General features: G+C 46.0%; 1 protein-coding gene across 4 annotated transcripts in view; it reads left to right on the top strand.

The window, feature by feature from the left end:
- APPBP2 (amyloid beta precursor protein binding protein 2) overlaps window positions 1–24,849 on the top strand; it is a 1,587,742-nt gene that overhangs the window by 15,396 nt on the left and 1,547,497 nt on the right. For 3 of the 4 annotated variants that reach the window (XM_069615071.1, XM_069615073.1, XM_069615074.1), the window contains exon 2: window positions 17,641–17,760. The exons of the other annotated variant lie outside the window; for it this stretch is intronic. In XM_069615071.1, the coding sequence (XP_069471172.1) occupies window positions 17,641–17,760 (120 nt within the window). The remainder of the gene's footprint in view (window positions 1–17,640; window positions 17,761–24,849) is intronic. 4 annotated transcript variants of the gene reach the window in all.

Below are 24,849 nucleotides of genomic sequence, written 5' to 3'. Positions count from 1 at the left end.
TAGCCATCCACTCCCACACCAGGGACCACCACCAGGAACTGAACAGATAACAGTCCACTAGCATTGAAACAAACCTCAAATGTCCCATCAACCAGCGAAACATGCTACTTTTCACGCATCAGCGATGGCTGTGGAGTCTCAGTGGGTTAAAAACCACAGAAGAGGTTATCATACCATGTTCTTTGGAGAGAGGGGCGTCTGCTGCCAATTTTTGCATTTTTTAAGGAACTTGGGGTTGATCACCCGAAGTTACCTGGAGGAACCCAGACTTGGACCCCTTGCTCACTGTGCTCAGAGATGCACAACTCCGCCTCACTGATGAGGCCCAACAAGGCTGAAACAAGTGTATGGGGTTGCTGTTGGTAATCTTGTTCAAAGGAGGTTTACCTGGCATTTCGGTGCTGGACTGCCCTTGTGGGCGGGACAAAGACTGATATGCAAATGGATATTGCTCCTTTGTGAAAAGTACAGTGAGCTAAAAGCGATGGCTGCGGACCCAGGTAAAAACCACAGAACAGGTTATCATGCCATGCTCTTTGGAGAGCGGGGCGCTTGCTACCTTTTTTGCACTTACCACTCATCAATTGTAAGCCTGTGATTTCAACACTCGTACTACCCTGAGAAAAATAGGTCGGGCATCGTGGATCCGGGGTATATCGATGCTTCACACCAACTCGATGAAGCCTCCCAATTACCCAGTCACCTCCTCCCATTTCCTGACTAGATGTTGTTTTCGCTGGTATGGTTGTCAACAGCTTCTGGGTGCACTCTGCATCCCACAAAATGTATTCCTTAATGTTCCATGAAATTCGGAATTTAGCAGGTCTAAGCAATGCCGCTTTCACCCCTCCCTCATGCAAAAAATGATTTCTTTGAGATTGAGCATCTTCCTTTTCATTTCAGTTGCTGGTGCCAAGTCCGGAAAGACGAGGATCCTATGCTCTTTGAACTCTTAAAGACTACTTGTATGGATTCTATGTCAGGATTTTAGCTATGTCAGGATTCTAGCTCTGTCACAAGCTTCATTAAGCTTGACAAGGAGTGTCGGTCCTACCAATGTATTTGGTGCTTCATTAGAGGCGGGGAACTTCATTCTATAATATTTGTCCATGTTGTAAAGGAGAGGGCAGGCAGCCAGGAGTGTGGAACTATCTTTATTCAGGATGCAGAGAAATCATAAATCAATATCAAGGTTCAAGGAAAGATTTCTTCTTCTTTCTGTAGTAAGGGTGAGGCTTCACGAAACGACAGCCAGTCCTCGTATGCCCAGAGCGTCTCGGGTGCAGCTCGCTCTCTCTCTCAATGTCCTACAAGAGAATGGAAAAGTCGCACACAGTCCGTCATTTGTTTTACCCTTATATAGGGGCTGTAGTTGGGTGGCCCAATCGGGGAACCCCTGCTTCCACGTGAGCTGGCACAGCCGGGTCTCTTGGAACGCTGTTGCGGAACACGGAAGGTGAGCGCTTGTGGAGGACCCGGGAAAAGGTTTCTGCTTCGCATGTGTCCGTTTCTGCTGTACTGAGAACGGAACCGCGTGGTAGGAAGCCCAACGGTTGCCGTGGAACCTGTCCGGCCCAGTTGTTATCCTGTGTCTTGTTGTTCCGCTTGTCGGGGAGAATATTCCCTGGGTAGGCAGAAAACAGGGGATCGGGTATGGTCGGGATACTTTCAATCGGGGTTTCTGGCATCCCTTCTGTTGGGTTTCCCCTGCATTCCTCCACGTTCGGTTCACACACGTATATAGGGTCTCCTCCACCTCCAGGTCAAGCACTACTGGGAGCCTGCTGGAGATAAACTAATAGGATCACCCCCTTCCGCTCCACTTGGGAGACCAATAATCTGCAGTTGTGGAGTCCTCACCACATTCTCAAGGTATTCCAATCTGGACTCCATTGCCAAGTTCCTTTTAATCACTACCTCCACATCTCGTCTGGCTTGCTGAACCAAGGACAACAGTTGGGCGCACTGTTGCTCCATTTCGTTAGTTCTGTTCTTGAGTGGCATTTTTTCTCCAGCTGGGTCACTGTCTCACTTAGTCTATTCAATTTTGTTCATCAACGATTTCTCAATCCTCCCCAGCGCAGCGAACACAGGGTCCTGTGCCGCCAACTTCTCCTGACTGTGGTGTCTAGTACGCAGTATCTACCTCTTTGGTTAACAAACCTCCCCCAAAGCCATTGCACCTTCCTTTAGCCAACAACAACTATTCTGATGAGATGTGAGAAAAGGGATGTGCTACTAGTCAGTCCGCTGCCCTGATAGCATATACTGTCTGGCAGGTCAGATGAGAAATCTCACCAGAGAAATGGCTTCACCTCTTGCCGGCACCAGAAACCACTCCTAGCTCATTGCCTCCTAAAGAACCAGGGTGAACCTCACATGGGCTGTGGCAATCTCTTAACACCCTTAAAGAGTCCAGAGTAGCCACCGCTTTACACTGTTATTCTTCCATCTGGCGCTTCCCACCACTCCTTGCTACTCTTTATCAAACACCAGAGGCTGCACCTCCGTTATAGTTGGCCTTCAGCTTCAGCACTCACTGCCGTTGACGTATTGCACCTGTCCATGTGACTGTGGTACAACCAAACTTTTGTTCCAAATCGGCACACAAACGTGCTGGCAGCCCACTCTGCTCTCGGATCAGCCCCCGACCCAGCACCCCAACCCTCAGGGATCAAGGCAGCTCACTGTCTTCTAAGACCAGGCCGTTGTCTCCGACACTGCTGCATGTGTGCCCATGTGCCTGGGCCTCACCATGGTACAGTAATTCCGGCGTTGGACTCTTCCAACTCCTGCCACTGATGTGAGCCCAGGCACCTTCGGCATGCACAGGCTGTGCACTCACGTGGCACTGAAGTCCTCCATTACTGGCGTGATTTCTCAGCCATTACTGACTCGCAGGGGCCCAGTTTCACACCACCCCTTCCTCTGGGTGTGCAAAAACCCCAGGAACACCAAGCTGATCCTCAGAGCACAAGCGGTCACCTCACAGATCAGCCTTCTCTTCAGATGGGCAGCAGCACAGAAAGACAGCCAACGTCTTTGAGCTCTCGAGCACACTTTCCTGGATTTAATACGAGTGAATGTAGTAGCCAAGAAGTCTGATGGTGGTTTTGCTTTTTGATGCGCATATAGGGGCCTCGGATTTTTGTACCCTCTTACCCCAACCGAAAGCAAACATTTTGACTCGAGAGAGGCAATAAAGCACACATAGACTACTGGTTGGAGAGATAAAATGAATGGCTTGTTACAGGCCCTTTATTCACTCCCAGTAAACATGCATATAATTAACACATATAAAAGAATGAATGAATATATATATATATATATATATATATATATATATATATATCAAATACATCACCGTTGCCTCAGCCATAGAAAACACCTTCATCTCAGCCTCCTCAACACTGCTTAGTCCCAAGAGCAGGTAGGCAGAGAGATCGCTCGTGCTAACGGGGTCTGGAGTGGAAGAGCAGACGGCAAGCATTGGGAGCACAGAGTGGAAAAATCCAGATCGAAGTCGAAAAAACCCAGCCTCTCTCTCTCTCGTCTCCGTTCCCAGCACCCCTTATCGCTGCACCTGTGGAGCCGCACTCCCTCCTCGGATTGTCCTTCAGTGGACTAGACAACAAGCATTCTTTCTCGATGGCTCATCTGAGATCACCCTGACCTTGCAAAATTCACGTTTACTTACTGAGCCCACGAAAACGTAGGCTTTCATTGTAGTGATGGAAGTGAATGTCCCAAATGGGTGCGCACCGGCGCCATATTTGCCTCATTTTGCGCACACGCACTACACTCAACCCCTTGGACAATCAACTACTATAACCCAATGAACGAAAAGAAGGTTCCCTAAACCTACAAAACATACCCCATCAATTTGGAATACATGAAATATAATAACAAATCAAAAGTCCCAAAACAACAAAAACTAAATAAGCAGACGCAAAGCTTCTGGAATCCATGCAAACAACTGATCCACCACCCCCTGTCCTGGTCCTGAGTGACTTGAGAAATCGGATCCCTCAACCCACCAATATGCTTTTCAATGGACTGGGAATGGTCCCCCAAGTTAAAACACATCCCTTACACAGCATCACACCCCAAATTATGATTCAGGAACAAATAATCAATAGCCGTTCTGTTCTGAAAAATAGCTTTCCTAAAATTCCTACTATCTAATAAGTCAGTTAAAGCTTGAGAAGTTTAATTAAGTCCTTTAACTACTAAACATGTTAATTTAATCATGGTTTTATATCCCCCAGCTGCTAAACCACAAATCCCTATTATAGACAGCAAGACCCATACTTCAGTTTCAGATAACAAACGTACATTGGAGTCACAATCAGGCGACAAGGCAGTATAATTACTAGACCACGTAAACAGTCTAATAGCAGGCTGCAAAGGAAACATCATTAGACTAAGACTTGTTAGAGCACAGGGGCTACCTGAAATATTAGCAGGAATATATGCATAGGTCCAGTTCCCACAGGAGAATAATCAACCTGTAGGAAGTTTCACATGATTCAGGTGGCTGGCAATAAAAACAGTATGATTGCAAAGCATATGTTTTGATACATCAACGCACACACTTGCTGGTTGAGTGCACAGACCTTTTTCGAAATCAGTTTTACCTCCATTGTTCAAATCTAGTTTTCAACATTTCCCAATGTGATTCGGAGCAACATTGAAAGTAATATTGAGTATCTTGTTCCTCCATTTGCGGTCCGTAGCCACACAGAATTTGCAGTACTCATAAACGGAAAAAGACCCTTGTACATTGGATTCTTTCACTAATGAATCCTCATGCAAAACCCCGAATAGATGTTGCAGCACAGGGGCAGGTGTTGATACAGCTACCAGGCATTTAGAAATCAGATTCGCAGAGTTGGGAACATCTGTTGAACGGAAGTGTGAGATGTTCAGTACTTGCCGGGGCCAAAAAGATCCAAATATTCTCAGGTTACTCGACAATGGCCGAATAGCCATGTTGCACAAAAGACATAGAAGCGGCAGAAGGCGATAAGGAATCACGCTTGCACCCACGTCGATTCCGTAGAACAGTAGGTTTCTCCGCAATTGATGCATCATTCAGTACAGCAGTTGTAGCAAACTCATTGGTCATAATCCAGATCTCCGGTTCCATCTCTACGCTGGAGACACTTGCCATTTCATCTGGCATGTCCGCGGACCCTCCTGAATGCGCTCCACACCTCACCAAACACGCAATCGGCATACTCTGGATCTAAAAAGTCGGAATTCAGAACAAAATATCAGTGGAGTACATTACTCGTGCAAATAACATTTGTCAGCGGGAACACAAGTCAATTTCTTTTTCCCAGGTTCCCTCACAAGGACTATCTGATCCTCTCCTGCTGCAATCGCATCTGCCAGAACAGGCGGACGACTAGGCTTTACGACCCACACTTTAGCACCCAGGACCATTGCATCCAAGGAGCCAAAGCCCTTATCCCAATGGGTTGTCGCTACTGTGGGAGATTTGCCCTTCTTCACTACAGCCATTTTCACAGGTACCAAAATTTGTTGTGCTACCCTATCCCCAGTATGAATGGGCAACATGTTTTATCCACAGTTCAACAGGATTACCTTGATTTCTCCTTGATAATCTGCATCCACAATCCCACCCAACACTTGAATACCCCTTAAGGCTAATCCAGATCTGGGGGCAATCAAGCTCATATGGTCAGGGAATTTGTACTTCAATCCCCGTATCAATCACCACAATGCCCCTGGGTTCCAATCAAATTTCTTCCCTTGCATGCAAATCCACCCCAGCTGACTCAGGCATGGCTCGATAAGGAGCTAGAGCCCCAGGAGACTCTTCCCATTACAGCAGTTTCCATAGCTCTGTTCGGTTGTACATGTAGAGCTGACATTAACATGCGCATCAGAGGAGTCTCCCCGTTTGCAATGGGGTGATTCTTTAAAATTTGGACCACCTCCAACACACGCCACCCCTTCAAGATACCATCACCTGTTTTACACAATTGTTCTTTCAACAATCCATTCATCCTCTCAGTCAACCCCGAAGCCTCAGGGTGGTATGGGACAAGAAATATCCATTCTATACATTTCTCTTGTACCAATATTTCCTCAAAGTGTGACCCATTGTCACTCTGCATCTGTAAAGGTACTCCATAGTACACAACCATCCAGCAATTTAATGGTATTCAAGTGTGGCTCTTTTGTAGGGCAAAACCATCAGGTAACCAGAATACGTGTCCACAGTAGTACACGCATATTGACATCCTCGACTAATAGCTAAAAGACAGATATAATCGATCTGCCAAATCTGTCCAGTCATGACAACCACATATGCCAATAGTCCGCGGTGCCACCACATTCCCTACAGCATTGTGGGCTTGTCTGCTTGTACATTTTAGACAGTCGGTGGGTCGTACTGCCACCTGTGCAGCAGCTTGAGACTGTAACTTATATTGCGCTGCCATTGATGTTTTCTGCGCTGCCCCGCTCATCCTTCCCTAGAGCTGCTCTGTCCTTGATGGGCCAAGGTCTTGCATCCATCTTTTCTTGAGACCCTCGAGATGACTTCTCTTCTCTGCTATCATTTCACTGTAGATGTGTGCCGTGAGGCCTTTACTTGCTTGGGCTTCGTTGAGTATACTTTCAAAAGCAGTGAAGTTTCTTTAGTTTCTCTTTCCACCGCAGTGCCATGAGCACCCCCTTAAATTGGAGCAACATAAACACATTTAAAGGACTATGCTGCAGACCGGCTTCTAGTTCCTGGATTGTAATACATCCTCCCTCTTTTATAAGTTGCCCACTCTTTTTCGAGACCTTTCTCATACCATTCCCGATATCTGTTCGGGTCAGGAATTTTCTCTTACTGGCGGGGCCCAGATTGAGCTCATTGGGGCGGACCATGTTGTTAGACCTCTCATTTCCCTTGCATTCCACCAAATCTTCAAGAGGGGCCCCATTGCCACATACTCCAGCACGCTGTTGGGGGAAGGCCTTTTGTGGGGCCTGTAACCACTCGCCAAGCGTTACTGGCCTAAGTCTGTGGTTTTCTATGGCCACCCACTGCTTTTGCTTGTCATTTCGCAAGTGCGAGGGGAGAGCCCTGTACTGCGCAGCTCGATGGTATGTATATAGGTCTGGTAGGCCTACTCCTCCTTTTTCTTTTGGCTTGGATTAAAGTGTCGTACGCAATGCGCTGTTTCTTTCCCTGCCATAGGAATTTCAGGAACATTTCTAGTAGTTCCACAAAGTGCGCTTTATGGAGCATGTGATATAAATATAGAACTTTGGGCAGCACCACCATTCTTATTGCATTCAGGAGACCACACCAGGACACTGTAAGTCTGCTTCACCTTTCTAGGTCCTTCCGAAGTACTCTCAGCAGCTGGGGCAGGTTGGCTCTGTAGAGGTCTCCGAGTTCTTTCGTGATTTTCATGCCCAGATATTTCGGCTCCTTTTGTGTCTTGGGTATTTCCCCCACTTGCACGCTTTCTGTTCTGGATCCTGTTGGGGCTTAATGTGCAAAGATGGATGATTTCTCAACTTTTACCTTAAGCCCGGCCCATTTACCAACTTTTCATTGCGGTCAGGAGACAGGGAATTGACTTGTTGGGGTCAGAGGTAGAGCAAGATGTCGTCCACGAATAAGGCTAGCTTGTGGTCAGTGTCCCCAATCTTGACTCCCTTGATGGATGAGTTATCCCTTATCATAGTGGCCATAGGCTTAATTGATGGCGCGTAGAGAAGAGGGCACAGGGGGCACCCCCGTGGAGAGTTTGTCGTTCACAGCCACTCTGGCTTTGGGGTTGTTATACATTGCCTGCATTCCCGAGAGCAAGCGCTTCCCAAATCCCATCTTTTCAACAGTGGCCCACAGGAAAGCCCATTCCACTCGGCCGAAGACTTTCTGAGTCAACGCTCAGGAGGACGTAGTCTCCAACCATTTTTTGGGAGTGATCCATAATATCTAAGGTTTTCCTCATGGCATCCGACCCTTGTCTCCCTTTAATAAAGCCCACCTGATCTGGGTGGATCAGGCGCGGCAATATGTCCTCCAGCCATGTGGCCAACACTCTCGCATAAATCTTGGCATCTGTGTTTTAAAAGTGAGATTGGCCTATATGATTTACATAAGGTGGGGTCTTTCCCTTCTTTTGGGATCACCACTATGCGTGCTAGGGAGAAGGAAGGTCGGCTAGATGAGGGGACAGAATTTTAGTGAATGTTTGTAGAAGCCCATCGTAAATCCATCCTCCCCTGGGGCCCCACAGGGGTGGGGTGGAGGGGGAGACGTTTAATTGCTGCTTTGACTTCCTGAGGGGTAATGCAGGTTTCTAGCCAGGAGTGGGAAGACTCTTTAGCCCTGCTTTCTACAAGTATTCCCCCATTTCCGCTCCTTCCCCGTCCCCTTCTGATGTGTAGAGTTTGGCGTAATATTTTGCAAATTGGTCAGCCATTCTTTCTGGGGAGAGTTCCAGATTACCCTCTTCTGTTTTGATCTCATCCACCCACCTTTCTGCTCTCTGGGCTCTTAGTCTGTTTGCCAGCATCTTATCCGCTTTGTCCCCCTTTTCATAAAACCTTTGCTTTAATAGCGTTATTATTTTGTCAGGACCTCCCCACTGCCCTAGGCCTTCAGTTCCTTACTTTTCTGAACAAGTACTTCTAGATGTTTCCCCCTATATGAGCCCAGAGCGTGCGTGCAGCCTCATCTAGACAGGAGATGTCTGTTCTTAGTTTCTCCTCCTGTAATTTTATTTCCCTTTTACGCAGGCCCCCCCCCTGTTTCATGAAATGTCCTCTCCAGACTGCCTTGCCCGCTTCCCAAACCGTAAGAATGGCTACCTCTACACCCCTGTTTATCTGAAAGTACTCCTGTATTGCCTTCCCCAAGTCTTGAGTAGAGCTTATCCTTTAAGAGGAGCTCATTGCACCTCCATTTGGTTTCATGCTTTTTGTGCCCCTCCACTTCTAGTGTTGCCATCACCATGTCATGGTCCGACCACCCTATTGGGCGGATCTGACTTCTTTTAATTAACGATGCATCTCCCTTAGCGATCAGCAGGTAATCTATTCTTGTGAATGTCCTGTGGACTGCTGAATGAAATGTGAACCCTTTCATGCCTGGATTAGCCGTCCTCCAGATATCCGCCAGGCCTATCTCCTTCAGATTCTTCTGAAACTCACCCGCTTCACCTGTATTGGGGGTCTTGGTAATCCCTCGAGTGGCTTGCCTGTCTATTTGCGGGATTGCCCAGGTATTGAAGTTGCCCCCTATTATGACCAGCGGCTACTCCCAGGGCTTTCGCGAGGGCCCCTTCAATGAATTTCCCATGACCCTGATTGGGTGCATCGACTCCCACTAAGGTAACTGGGGTTCTTTCTCATTCCCCCTTCACTATTAGGAGCCTCCCTTCCATTAGGGAATGCACTTCTGGGTTTTCTAACTTAAATCTTCTATGGAGGATCATACCCACCCTTCCCTTCTCATTCTCAGCGGAGGCCCAGTGTATTTGACCTATTCCTTTACCCTTCAAGGGTTTTTCTTCCCCCCTGCATTAACCTTGTTTCCTGTCAAAATCGTGTGCTAGTAGAGATCGCATGGTGGGCGAGGTAAGCCCCTTTACATTAAGAGTTCCAAATTTCAGGGTTCCCATCTCTGACTTTTACTCGATTGATCAGGTCATACTCAGGCTGGTTCCCACCCAGTTCTCGGCCTTGTCCCCTTTTACTACCTGTAGTCCACACAGCCTGCTGCAAATTGAAGTGCCCCTGTGCGTGTTCTTGTCCACCCCCCCCTCTCTCCCCCTAAATCAATAACCAACTTGAACCTAACTGGTAAACTTGGGATATAAACTACTCCATGATTGAACCGCGGTCATAGTGCCTGACCAAGGTTCAGAGTGCAGACTCCCTCTTATGTTTGAGGGCCACTAGGATCCGACCGCAACCCAAGCGGCTGCACGGTTTAGAGACTCCCTTCTTCTTGCTATAAATATGTGAGAAGAGTTTTGTAGCCTTGTTTATTCCTTTTCCTCCTTCACGGCGGCTTCAGGGGTGAAGCTGGGATCATTTTGACATACTTCCTACCCATCTTGGATTTCTTGCGCCATTGCTGAGGCCCAACAGGTTCTTGAGTTTACGGGACTTGATATTGACTGGGCCCTGCTGGATTCTTTTCGGCTTGCCCTGTTAGGTGCTGCAATATTTGCTTCGCTTCTTCTGGGGTAATTACCAGATAGTATAACCCCTTTCCACTTGAAAGTGAGATCAAAGGGATAGCCCCAACGGTACCTTATGGATTTTCCCGTTAACCAGGCAGTGAGCAGCTTGCATGCTCTCCTTCTGCTCAAGGTAAAGTTTGATGAGTCCTGAAAGATTTTAACTTTTAGCTCCTTGATACTGTCTTGTTGCTGTTTTGCTTTCATTAGGACTTCAATCTTTTCTTTATAACTCAAGAACTTGACTATTATAGACCTTGACCCTGCTGCAAACGCCCAGCCTCCTCTGTGGGCCCGTTCAATGTTCACACTTCTGCCCCCGTCCGAGGCGAATAGGTGATTAATCATTTCCAGAACTTTCCTATCTACCATGGTAGGAGTTTCCCCCTCCCTCTCTGGCACCCGGAGTATCCTCAGGTTTGATCTCCTTTCCCTGTTCTCCATGTCATTCATCTTACGGGCGAGTTCTTCCCCCTTCATTTCGATTTCTGTCATACGTGCATTGAACTTCATTTCCAGCATGTCTGCGTTGACTTGATTGTGCTCCAAGTTCTCTACCTTGCTCTCGATGGACTCCACTTTTCCTCTGATCTCTGATATTGAGACTTGTATGTCGGAGCGCAACGCGCGGATCTCTGCCATAATTCCTGCAATGTCCTCTTTCGTTGCTGCTCACTCGTATTAGCAAGCTCTACAATTAGTGGCTCCCCCCTCCTATATTACTGTAATCTGTCGAGACTTCTTCCTGCAGCGGTGTTTGCTTTCTTTTGTGTCTTTCCCATGGAGGTTACAGGGTCTCTGGGGGGGGCTTCCCCAGGGCGTCTCCCTGGGCTTTCGCCACGTCTTCGGGGGAAGGAAGGAGCGTGCTTTTCCCAATTACTGTCTCTTGTCCACCTTACAACTCGAGATTTCTCCGCCGGCGCAGTAATCTACCCCCTCGCTCGCAAAAATGCACTATCCTTATTGCTGTCCGTGTGGAGATCAAGCTGTCTGCATCCCTTTATTCAGCTCTTCTTCGATTGTTTACACACCTCCCGCAAGCCCCATCCAATTTAAATCTGTATTGGGCTTATCTCAGTTCGCTCTGTTTAAGATCCCCCTTGGTGTATTGTATGGGCAGGGGGGGCTGGGCCCTTGGTCAGGCACTATCTCCTTTACTTTAGTTCGGGTAATATCTTTGAATGCCCGTGGGATCCCCAGTCTGGTCCGCAAGACTTTTTCTCCTGTGCCTCCCAGTGGTGGATGGCCCTATTCCCCAGAGAGAAACGGCCACTGGGCCAGCGGCGGGTGCTGGGTGCTCTGTGAGAGTGGCTGCAGCCGAGTCTTAAATGTAGACACCTGCCTTTCCTGCAATCTGGGCAGGCACCAGAGGTGTAGAGCGGTGGGGGGTCGCTTACCTTTCAGTTCTGAGGCAATGAGCCACTATGCACAGGCCCCCTTCAGATTTCGTATGACGCTCGGGGCTGCGGGTAGTCTGGTACACCACATTTGTGGATTGCCGTTCTCTCACGTCCTCCACCTAACGGCGCACTGCAGGACATGCCGTCTTGTAATCTTTTCCCCTTCTCGTGGCCTCCGCCTTCCACTCGCGTCTGTCTCGCTTCTCCCTTCAGTCTGCTTCTGAGGTTTTTGCGGAGCACAACGGACCCTGGGGCTCTCCAGGTCCACGCCGCAGGTCCGCTCAGCTCGCACAGGGATTGGGTCCTCAACTCTTCCCTCCTGAAAACCGGCACCAGCCCGGGTGAGACAGTTTGGGGGCAAGTAATGGAGGGCTTACCCTCCAGCCTGCGTCCTCTGTCCTCGCCGGGGCTGTCCTGGACCGCCTACCTCGCAGTCCCTGGGCGGAGACGACGCCGGGCGAGCCTCCCGGTTGTTGTAATTAGCCAAGTCCGAGTTGGTCCTCTCCCTCCGTGTGCCCCAATGCTTGGATCTGCGTTTGGCGCCTACATTTCCTTGGCTTTTTCATTCTGCGGGCAGCAGGGGAGGTGGCCGGGGACTCTCAGCAGCCCGATTGATGTCAGTAACTCCTTTTCTGCGCTGATCACCCCAGAATCGCATTCTCTGTAATTTCAGAAGACTTTCAGACTATCGCTGTATGTTTCGGAGTGGTTATTCTGCTTGTAATCCACTGGTCTGCGTCGCCAGGTCTGTCTGGTTTTTTCACAGGCCAGACCGGGTTATTCCAAGCCGTGGTTACGGGACGCAGCACACCAGCTTCCACGTACCCTTTAATGGGGTCTGAAATCTCTTTCTGCCTCCCCACCCCTGGAATTCGATGTTTTATGGATATCCGCTTTGTAGCTAACAGAACTTGCAACAGGGGCATCCTCAATTTTCCTACCACAACCGGGGTACAAATCAAAGCACTCAACTGATAACGTTTACTTGCCAACCCGAGAGTTAAACCTTCCAGAATGTCAAATCCAATGATGTATTCGGGTATAGGAAAAAAACTTGGTAAGTGTTCCTTTTTAAACTGCCAATCTTCATATCAATTTTAGTCTGCACAGCAGGGGTCTCCCCCCCCCCCCCCCCCCCTGCCCCTACCCCCAAACCGGTGATTGTGACATGCCGCCCATTTAAATCTAGAAGAATTCCCATGTATCAATGAGGCCTCCGCCCCAGTGAAGGTACGAACCTCTTGAATATTTCTTGATTGCCAAAATAATTTCACTTTTACATGAGGCCGTCTGTCTACCTTAATTTGGGCAGTTTGTCACCGGAGATTGGCCACAATCCTATTCGTACTTGGACTCCATTTCCACCATTGCACTCAGTTTTCCTCAAAATCTGCATAGGTCGGCTGAAATTGTGGAGACGTATCCGGAGATTCATCGTTCTCATCTTCTACGGTTGGCGGGAAAGGACCAAATCCCTACTGGGTTTCTGCACCTCCTGCCGTTTCACTTGCTTGTACCTCTTTCCCTTCCAGGCCTCGTTTTTTTTGTATAACTTGTAAATTTCCTGTTGCAATTCCGTCAATGTCTTCCCGCGGCACCCCATCTTTTAGGACTGCTAGAGACATATCCTTTCTGGATACCTGCAAGTCTCTGCTGTTGAACCTCTTTCCAGATGTTCGTCTTTCACTTCGTCCCTCCCACTCCCATTCACTGGGTCTCTCCACAGCTTTTTCCCATTTCCCTAAGTCGGCCAATTGCCGAATGGCATCCACCACTTCATCTGTCATCCTCCTTGTCATTCCGACTAATGGGTTCATTATAACATTCTTGTATGCAGGGGGAGCGGTTTGAATGATGGCATTTCTAGCCCGAAACTGACAATGCGACCACTCCCATATGTTGGGGTGTTTCTAAATTAATTGCTTCTTTCACGGCATGCTCCCTCACTCTTTGTATGGCTTCTCTCAGACTATACCACTTCTCCTCTGTAGGCCAGTCGGAGGCAATCAGATGCTTATGGTTACACTCTTAGGCCACCATTTGTAATATAGACATTTGCACCTCTTCCCCATCATCCTCGCAGGGAGGGCCTACGTGTAACATCTCTTATGTGTTTCTCCTGTGACAAGGGCAAAATCCTAGCAGCGGTCGTGGTATCAACCCGGGGGCCTGCCGCCCCTTCATCAATGAACCTGACCGATCAAGTTAACAAAGATTAGCCAGCCCTCGGTTTCAGTTGGCTTATCATTCCCCCAACCTCCTGCTGGGAATAGTCATCTAGTGTGGTCAAGTCTACCATCCACCAGCCCGCCTGCGCATCACTGGTTTAGCTGTTACCTCCACCCGACCAGACTCTGAGATGCGACCTCTGGCTCCGAACCACTGTGTGTGCTGGTACTGTCGGACATTCCCATCCCATTGATCGGGGTCCCAATCAACCCTTGGGAGGCAATCGCTGTTGCTACCTTAAGGTTATTCACCCTCCCTCTTTGCTTTCGATATTTGTATCTAGCAACTCTTAAAGCCGCACGCTCGGCCACCGCCTGATATTTGTCTGCTTTATTTATTTAATTTATTTGGATTTGTAAAGCACACTACAGCCCAGAGGCATCGAGGCGCTATAAATATGATGATTAACATGATACAATTTCATATGAAGTTGCTGCATTAACTGAATCCGCCAACTCCTTTTCCAACCTCCACACGCTTGCCTGCAGCTCCACGTTCTGTTGTACTTTTCTGAAGGCATGTAACAGAATCCAACCCCTTCTACCTAACGCAGAACACTTTCCCTTTCTTCAGACACCTGTTGCCAGCAGCCCACTACGTCAGCCGGTCTTGATTTTTCTATGCTCTTATCTCAGTTCTCACTCAAACCTGCACTACGTGCCCAGGGTTGCGCTACTTTATCATATAGACTTTTGGTCCACCCTGGAATAGACAACTCAGGATAGTCACTGCATGCAGAACTTCCTTTTTTCCTAAATAAGGAACTCATAATATTCAATGAATGTTTCACGTCCCTAGCCACGATATCACAAAACAACAATCTTTGTCGTCAAATATTCACAAAACAATATTGCCTCACAGAGTCTGAGCCTTCAAATTCATAAATTTAGCAGGGCTTCTTTGGCATCAATGGCAGCACAAAGACCCTGCTCAAAGAGCCAAATGTTTTGTTGTACGAGGCGCATATAGGGGCCTCGAATTTCTGTACCCTGTTACCAAAAGCAAAAATTTTGACTGAGAGGCAATAAAGCACACATAGACTACTGGTTAGATAACATAAATGGCTTGTTACAGGCCCTTTAGTCACACCCAATAAACATACATATAACTAACACACAACACATATAAAAGTGTGTATGTGTGTATATATATATTGGAGAAAAAACTTTGTTAAAGGGACGTTATGGTTGCATGTTAAACCTTAGAAATTCGCCAGTTATGGTAGGCTTAGCAACCGTAACTCGGGCCACCACCGTGCACTGCTAAGACTAACACCCAGTACATCAAAGATGACATCATAAATGGTTGCTTACCATAACTGGCACATTTCTGGAGGTTTTCAGTTTTACTTGTAACCATAACATCTCTTTAACAAAGCTTTTTTTCAGTGAATTTCATGGGTTTTTACCAGTGCCTTATAATATACTTACCTAATATAGCAAAATGTTTGTCCAATTTACAAAATGTTAACTTAAAACTCTGCCATTTCCCACCTTCTAGTATCACTTTTAAAACTTATATACTTTTTTTGCTTCTTTCACTGTTTTTGCTTCTGCGAACATCTGACATTGTGGACCTTCCGGACAGTGCCACGTGACCATGCGTTCCTCTCTACCACATAGTCGGTCCCAGGTGGACATGGCTGCTTTAATCAAATTTTTCGTCCCTCGCGGTCATGGCCAGTAGCCAGATTGTCCAGGTCATGACCTTATACCATGACCCGGACAATCTGGTCAATGCACATGGCCACAGGTACCTCAGTCACCAAAGTTATATCACTATTTTTTTTGTACCTACAGTATGACCCAGATCCTCAAAAATGGGGCATTTAAAAATAGAGCCGAGGATATGCTATTTTTAGACCACCCATTTTTGCACATGAGCAGGTCACCTTATTCTCAAAGGTGACCGGAGCATTTCGATGGGCTTGAGCTGTAGCGCACATTTTGCGCTGGCCAGCTGCCTTGAATAGGGTTCTGGGTTGTTTGACATAAGTGTAATTATTTGCGGCGGAATTGACTGTAGTCCGTTTTGCAGCGAATTGGTTTGCACTTCAGCCAAACAAACCAAAATGTACCTTTCACCCCTACTTAACTGCTTGGTCGCTGCCACTTCAACTGCAGCCCTGCGGTGTCGGATGGGATCCATCTCTCTAACACTGGTCGGATCCGACTCCGCAGGGTCTTTTTTTTAACCCTGCCTCCAATTTTGAGGAAGCGGGGGACACCCCTGCAATCCCCAAGCCCAATAATACTGAACATGGGAAGCGGATGACACCCCCGCAACACATGTTCGGTATTTATAAAAATCGATTGAATGGTCCTGGCCAAAATAGGTCAAATTGTACTTCAATCGATTTTTGTGGGTCAAAATGGGTAGTAACTTGAATAGAAGCGCTCTGTTATCTGCAAGCTCCCAGTTGCTTTCACAGGGACGGGCCCTTCAGGGGCCTGCCACTGTAAAATGCGACCCCAAAAAACGAATTTTTATCCTGTTTGAGGAACAGAAATGCAAGCTACACAGCAACGGTTCATACCTTAAAAGAAATGCATTACATGGTCAGGAAAGACCCTGTCATGCAGTGGCACCCCCCACATCCCGTGCGTGTAGGGTTGCCTACAATTTCTGCACATTTAATCTTGCTTGGAAATGTGGGATGCATTTTTAAATTGGCAGAAATGCCCCCTGATTTGCTCAAGGAGGTGACAAAGGCCACCTGAATGGGCGCGCATTTAAAATGTGCCCATTCAGGTGTCCCTTGTGGATTGGGCTTCTCTTTTTTTGGGCGCAAGTGATGAGATGTATTAGCGCATTTCATTTTTTGCGTTAAAGTTTTGAGATCCTGACCCCCTGAGTATTATTTTTTTTTAAACAGTTTTTGCAGATTTAATTTTAATTAAAAAAATATGCTGTTTTTGCACAAAACTGCAGTTTTTGCTGCATTTTGCGCAAAGCTGCCATTTCCGCAGAATTTTGCGGGATCGCAAAAACTGGAGGTCTGCCTACAGACGTCCAGAAGTTGATATTCTCGACAGTTGGATCTTCCCAAATATCTAATGCAAATCTAATTTTCCCTTTTACCACTTCATGACAATGCACTAAAAATGAAGGAGCAAGATTCTGCATACATTTATTTTCCAGAGTCAACAACAATTTCAAGCGCCTATCGGGTAAATTATATTTCACTTTTCAATTACGAGAATATATTATGCTTGGAATTTCAAATAATATGAACTTGTTTATATCTTGTTGGTTGTTTACACTATGTGCCATTTATGGGTTTCTCTTTATAGGTACCATTGTCTGCATCCTATTGTCTCTGTTCCATTTCGCTGTTTTCATTCATACTAAAACAAGTACTGTTACAGGGGGATGCTGGTGCTTCGACTAAATTTACATCGTCCTTTGCAGCTGGTCCAGAGTATGAGGTATGCATACTGACAGTTCCCTTGAATGAAGGAAAGTAAATCCAACATGGGATACTATTAGACAGTGACATTCATATAAATGTGCAATGTTTCAAACTTTTATGATTTCAGTTCTAACGTTACACTTCCTTCCTAATGCAGAATACATTGCAAAATGTTTGAGGGCAACATTACAATCTGTATGTTTTGCATGGTGATCTCTGATCAAGTACACTTGCCATCAATCAGATGAAATGTATATTTTGACTTAATGACGTACAGTTTGCAAGGGTATGTGTGCAAGCGCTGTAAGATTTTAATTTCCAATACAATGGTTTTTTTTATTTATATTTATTTTTAATGAATTTTCTATTCAAGGAATGTACACAAGGTGTGGAATTGGAAGTGGAGGCAAATGGGTCAGTGGTGGTGGCTCAGCTTGCTGGTGCGTTTGTTACAGAGAAGACCACGGTTTCACAGAAAATCAAGAAAACAAGGGTAACTAACAAACAATTTTGTTTTCTAGAAGTGTTTTGGGGTGGTGTTCGCTTCATAACAAGTTTTATATTTAAAGTGCTATCTGCTGTGTATGTGTGCTATACATTGAACATGTTTTTACAACACATCTCCTAGAGGCCTAGAAGGAAAAGAAGTATAAAGACACAGACAACAAATGAAACCAAAGATGTCGCTTGCCAACAAATTTCCCCATGGAGCAACTACTATTTGGGCGCAGGGTGGTCTATTCAATAAGCAGACTTGTGATGCTTGTACCCAATGGCCTGAAACTGAATTGAATGTGACCTGCAAAACCAGCAAAGTGTTCTTGGACCATTGCTACAATGTTGCAACTCAACAGGATGAAACTGAATATAATGAAAATGCCATGGAATTCCTTGCAGACCACTTGACACAATCTACACCCGCAAAAAAAAGGTCCACCCAATAAACATTCGAATTTGACGGTTTCTCCAATTCATGTGCAAATAACACAAGCTGAACTAACAGACTAAAGCTTCAATGCAATTGACCGATGAACTTGCCAAAAATCTCGACTTCAGTTTGGCTAATTTGGGCGATTTGTCCACCAAAGTTGAGCCACAAACCACATTCATGCTGGACAATTGGCTAATAAAGGAACAAAAATCCATTGTATTCAACAGCTGTCTGGTAGACATTATACTGATGCTGAAATGTGCCCATACATTGATGGGGAAAATATGCGGGCAGCCATTGGTGCATGTGTTTCGTGTATTACAAGGCACTAACCTGTAAATCCAAGCCAGCTGTGTCCACCTGCATCATACATTTTCATGATCCGCTCAACCGATGCTGGGCAAAGTGCCATCTGGAATGTTCAGCAGTTTTTACTTTTCAGTGGCTCGACTTTCAGTAAAATGTCCAGTTTCTGTCAATTTGTGGGCGTTCAGTACCTTGCTAAAACCCAGTACTACAAATATCAAAGGGAATTCTTATTCCCTGCTATTAGTCAAGCCTGAACATTTTTACAGATGTCAATTGAAAGCACATTCTCTGGCAAACGGTTCAGGCTAGCTGGCGACGGACAGTGTGACCGCCCCGGATTTTCAGCAAAGTACTGCACATACCACTTTCAAGACATGGAAACTGAAAACTAAAAAATGTGTGATTTCAGAGTTCGTGCAGTTGTCCCAATGTAAATCCTCAGTGGCCATGGAGAACATGGTTTCATCAAATCCCTCGAACATCTTCAATCGAGGGGAATGCAAATAGACCTCATAGCCACTGACAGACATGTTTCAATAGCCAAGGCCATGCAAGAGTAGTTTCCAAATTTTCGTCATCAATTTGAAGTATGGCATGTTGCCAATCAGTGAATCTTAAAATCAAGGAGGAACCCTGGGTGTGCACTCATTAAACAAATGTCTGAGTGCTGCCTCTATCTAATCCCGGGTGGGGGTTAATTGTGAAGCAAAAGAAAAGATGGAGGCTTGTCTGAATGGTTAGGAAGACTGAAAGGGGGGGTTCTTTCAGTGGTTAAAAACCAATTTAATCAGAACAAATATAAACATAGATCTTAATACAATTAATTCGCTAAAATCACATAACACCAAATTCTGCATTAATTACTCGTTGGTTAAACACATTTACAAAGTTTTTTTTTTTTTTTTAATAACACTGTGGTTATTTGCGTGTATTTATCACTGTATTCTCAACAGTCTAATCTCAACATGTTTCAGTTCGTAAAGCCAAATTATCCGGAACATTCGTCAGGAGTGAAACCCTGGTATTTGTGCAAGCGTTTAGACTACGCTAGTGTGCTTGAGGAGGGTTTTCATTTCTTCCTAATCCTGAGTTGGTGCTTTTAGAGGGCGATGCCAATCACGAATGATGGAGGTAGGAGCAAAGTTTATCCTTCCTAATACCTCCTAAAAGGAGAGGTTCAGTGGCCAGGACTCTGGTGTAAAGGAACGGGAGAGTCTTTTGGACGTGTGTACCAAGAGCCTCGCATGTAGTCAGGAGAGAAGACCTAAAGTAGTAGCTGTGCTGTGCGTCGCGGCGGCCTCGAGCGGGCCGCGTCTTGCTGTGCTGCACGGCACGACGACTACTTTGTCTCCTCTCCTGACTACATGAGAGGCTCCAGCCCGCACTGACGAGCGCACTCCACGGCACCAGCGGCCACTCACGGACATCGTGCTGGAAAGCACTGATGATCAAGCTTGATTGTGAACCTATGGGAATTACACGCCAAGACCAGCGCAGTTGAACATGTGTTTAACCAATGAGTAATTAGTTTGGAATTTGGTGTTTTAAGTGTTTTTAGCGAATTGTATTATGATCTATGTTTATATTATGATTTAATTGGTTTTTAACCACTGAAAGAAGCACTCCCCCCTTTCAGTCTTCATAACCATTCAGACAAGCCTCTTATCTTTTCTTTTGCTTTACCAAAATTACAGCTGCTGGTAAAAAAAAACGGGTTCGGAAAATATTTTACAGTGGTCTGTCTTTCAGTAACCTTCATTGGAGCTCCAAAACTTGTGATGGGTCTGTGGAAATTCTACTTGGAAAAAATGGTACTCATTGATGCACCACTGTTCCAACGTTCACTCATGGACAGAAAACCGAAATGTTCACGAATGTGCACACAGACCGTTCTCGGAGGAGCAGGAACGCAAGAAGTGGTGGTTGGTGCCATGTTCACCTCCACACAAAGCTCTTGAGAAGAATGTGTATGACAAACCTCTTTGAAGAGACCTAAAGGGACTCATAGAATTCTGTCTCACCAGAGATTTGGAGGTATTCCACAATATGTGCCTAAAGTACAGGCCCAAAAGGTTGCATTTCGGCATAGACGGTATGCAGGCCTGAACATTACTAGCAGTATTAGCGCATAACGAGAATCTAGGCAGAGAACAATCAAGAACTGCCGTAAACTTTGGGATGCTTCGTTACAGGTTGGCCTTTGCAAAATGAAGCAAATAATGGGTGGAAAATCCAATATACCAGGAAATGGGATTCGATCTTGTGAAAGATCTCGCTTTGACTGTGTTGGCCATGCATACTCATGGAATAGTTCCTGATTTTGTTCCTAGGACCTACACAATGCCACAAAACATTGCAAACGAGCCCTGTCCACCTAAAGATGAACTTGTTGAACAGTTGACTTCCCCGTATAAATGATTTGCAGCAGTATTATTGATGTGCTCACTATAATTTTCGGCATATGTTCACCGATGTTTGTATTGTACACCCACAATGGAATGCTATTAAACTCGAATTTCAATGCTATAAAAAGTAAGTGTTTATGGAGATTTAATCCGGTTTATGATTCATTAATTTATATCTTTTGCCTTTCCTTAATTTATATTACTGGTCCTCGAACGATAACCTACATGTCTTTGGTTGCTGGGTGTCTGTAAATCCCTCTGCTAGACCCAAACCACATCCACATCCACACATGCAGTGCATGGCTCTGGCGTTGTTGGCCTAAAGTGTCTTTTCAAATGTATCCTTTGTCAACTTTTTGCCCTCCCCTCCCCCCCCCCCCACCTTTCGCCCCCTCAACTGGACTTGCGTGATCATTTGCCCTGCTTGGGTCCTCAGGATATCGGTAGACGTGTGTTGCTTTTTGGGAGAATATATTATTACATGGGTTAAGGGCTGTGATGTGGGTCCTTGGCTGATCAGGGCACAGGAGGGTCAGATGGATATCACCATGAAAGGTACTGCAGGGTCTGAGCTGGTGGGCTCATGCCTGGCAGGTTGGAGGTTGTTGGTGCACAGGAAGTTCAGTGGAGATGAATGGGCACTTGGATTTATGACTTGTCAGTGTCTCACGTTATCCGCAGAGCACATTCCTGCGCGAGAACAGGCCTCGCGCAGACGTGGCGATGGTGTGACCTGGCTGAGCGAGGTGCTGGGGATGGAAGAGCTGCATTTGTACAGAGAGATGGATTTTCGGGCTTAGTAGAAAGATGTCATTCGGGCTATTCCAAATTGGTTTCCTAATGCTGGGCTTGAAACTATAGTGTATGTGTTACTTGCAATGGGGTGTGGTGTAACGGAATGTTGCGGGGGTTGACTACGCCTCCCACCTTGGTTATTACATGTGTTATGTTACGAGAGTGACGAACGAGGGAGCCGGGGGGGGCAAGGATTGTCTACTTCCCAACACTAGTAATATCGTTGTCACTGTCTTCCATCTGTTCCCCCTGCATTGCCTCGTCGCACCTTGAAGCACTTGTGCATTGGCGCGTTATAAATGCAATATCATATCATATATGCTATCGCGGTCTGTTACACAAATGGAATCTTAGGTTACACCAGACTTTCAGTGTCTTCTATCCTCTGTTTTACTGACCTTCAGTGTAACTGGTGGATGCCAGCCAACAATTAGTCTAGTTTATTTTCCGAACATATTTTGAATGCCACGTTGGTCGGCCGGGCTCATCGCTCCCATGGAGTGAAGGTCACTTTGTTTTATGTTGGTTGTGGGGAGTTCACACAGACACGTCTTGTACAGTGTGTTTTGGTTTTTTTTATATTTATGGCTTTCCATCACAAAAACGAAACCTACCAGGCATGGACGCTCTAAAGAAGCTTCAATTGTTATTCGACCTTGGATGAAAGGGAGCATTCACTATGGCTTGAAGGATGGAAGGTGTTGCATACCCGCACAAATAAGATTCACTATTTTAAAACTGGACATTGGAACATTTTATTTTCAATCTATGCAGACCGTTTTTCTGAGCGGACACTCTGCTTTACGCCAAGAAAATGGAACTACCAAATATAATGTAAGTTTAAATATTCAGTTTAAAGACGAACAAGTAAAGGTTTCCTTTTCTGACCGGGATTGCTTGCTTACATTGTTATAGGTTGTTAGTTGGGGCATATTGTGACAATTATTCATCGACCCGCAAACACAACCTGTGTGCAGGCTAGTGATAACTAAACCACTTCGTTCCATGGCATATCAGTGTGTGCGATGAACGTTGTATTATTGGATGTGCCGGGTGCAGAACATTTTCCAAGGGGACTTGGTTCGCTTGTTGAAATTTGATGTTGCCAGTTAGTTACATTTTTTAAAAAGGTAGCAGGCGCCCCGCTCTAGAAAGAACATGGTATGATAACCTGTTGTGTGTTTTTTTTTTTTTTCTTTTTCTTTCTCACACTTGGAGTGTCCGTACTCATCGCCTTTTGCTCAGTCTACCTTTCACAGATGGGAAATAACCATTTGCATATCAGTCTTTGTCCCGGCCACATGGGCAGTCCTGCACCGAAATGCTATGGCAATTTCCTTATGAATAAAAGTACTTGCAGCAACCCCATACATGTGTTTCAGCCTTGTTGTGCCTCATCAGTGAGGTGGACCTGTGCCTCTCTGAGCATGGACTCCACGTCTGGGTTCCCCCAGGGAACTTTGCGCCATCAAGCCCAAGTTCTTTGCAAATATTCCGTTATAATGCCGTATATGTGTTGTTCTAATTTTTCCGTCAGCTTCTGCATCCCACTGGGAGCTATACATGCTCGACAGCGCCAACCTCTCAAGCATATCGTAGACTTAAACTTTCCCCAATGTTTCCTGTGTGTTTCCATTGTTTGTGGTTTCTGTTCGTTATTAGGTTTCAACCGGTGCAGAATTACAAGGTAAATGGATACATTTTAATAAATAACAGCTACTAAAATATATTTTTGTTTTCTACACACTTACATTTTGCCTTTCTATGAATGCCATCACTTTCAGATACCGACAGATGGTTTCTTCAGCCAGCAGTGGCAGATACACCTAAATGGATGGATTTCCATTACACTCGTCGTTTACGGTGGTCTAGCAAGAAGCTGATGCCGAAGCCTTGCGTTTCAAGGTGTGTCGAATGCGCATTTTCTCCCGAAAGGAACACAGTGTGCCTCATGATAAAATGTTGATACTCTAACCCAAGGACATTAAAAAATTTGTGGTAAATCGAAATCACTGGTTTTTCCCAGAGCGTTTTTTGTGAAATAAAAGCACATAAGTATTGATGTCTGCTTTAAAAATAGTGTTTTCTATTCGGATTGAGATGCGCTGTGCTGTGAGAGGTTGTGTGTGATATTCCGGGTTCTGCGTCAACTGACGTTAAGACTTAGGTGATGACTGGGGGCGTTTGGCTGCGCTGCCCACTAACGTCATGAAAATAGGTGGAGAATATCTCTAGGAATGGTGATGTCCACTTCAGGGGCGGGTGATATGATTTAGTGCCGCATGGGCACTTGAATTTAGGGTGATCGATCCACAGATAAGATTAGCACAAGATGACTGCGCCCGCTCATTGATTTAGCATGTGTAAAAGTGCGGAAAACTAATGGAAGGTGCATAGAAAATGTTTTTACGATCGATATGTTTGCTGAAAACCACATGCCCGAACGCTCGGGACAATTACATTTTCAGCGCACCATTCCTTTAAACAGGGATGTGTCCTTCTCGAGGAAATTTCTGGGGACATTATCTCACTGATTACAACGGCAGTGAGTGCTTCTTTCCGTGATGGCTGCATTCCCAACGCCCTGAAACATGCACTTGTGATTCCCGTACTTAAGAAGCCACCTTTGATCCCACTGTACTTAATTTTCACCCCATCTCACTTCTTCCCTTTCTTACGAAGGTGTTGGAGTCCCTTGTTTCTCCTTTGCTATCCTCTTTCCTGGAATCCTCTGGGTTTTTTGACTCCTTTCAGTCGGGTTTTCGGCCTGGCAGGGGTACAGTGTCAGTCCTCATCTCGGTGCTGCTTCACCTTGCTCGCCTGGTTGATCAGGGTGGTTGTCGGAGAAGTAATATTATTAGGTCTATCTGCTGCGCTCGACACGGTTGACCATCCCACCCTGATCTCCCGCTTATTGGCGGCTGGTCTGTCTGGCCAAGTTCTGGCATGGTTCGCTGCCTTCCTGACCGGTCCTTCCCAGTCTGTTTCTCTTCCTCCCTTCCGTTCAAAATCGGTTTTGTTGTCCTGGCGTGTCCCACAGGGATCTGCACTATCACAGATACTACTTATTCAGTCCCATGGCTTCAGGTACTACTCGTATGCCAATGACACGCAGATCTATGTTCGCCCTTGATCCTACATG

This window comes from Ambystoma mexicanum, chromosome 9 (assembly GCF_040938575.1).
Source record: "Ambystoma mexicanum isolate Mex_15411 chromosome 9, UKY_AmexF1_1, whole genome shotgun sequence".
Taxonomy (NCBI): Eukaryota; Metazoa; Chordata; class Amphibia; order Caudata; family Ambystomatidae; genus Ambystoma; species Ambystoma mexicanum.
The sequence above is the reverse complement of the archived record's forward strand: the minus strand, read 5'-3'. Positions and strand labels throughout refer to the sequence as shown.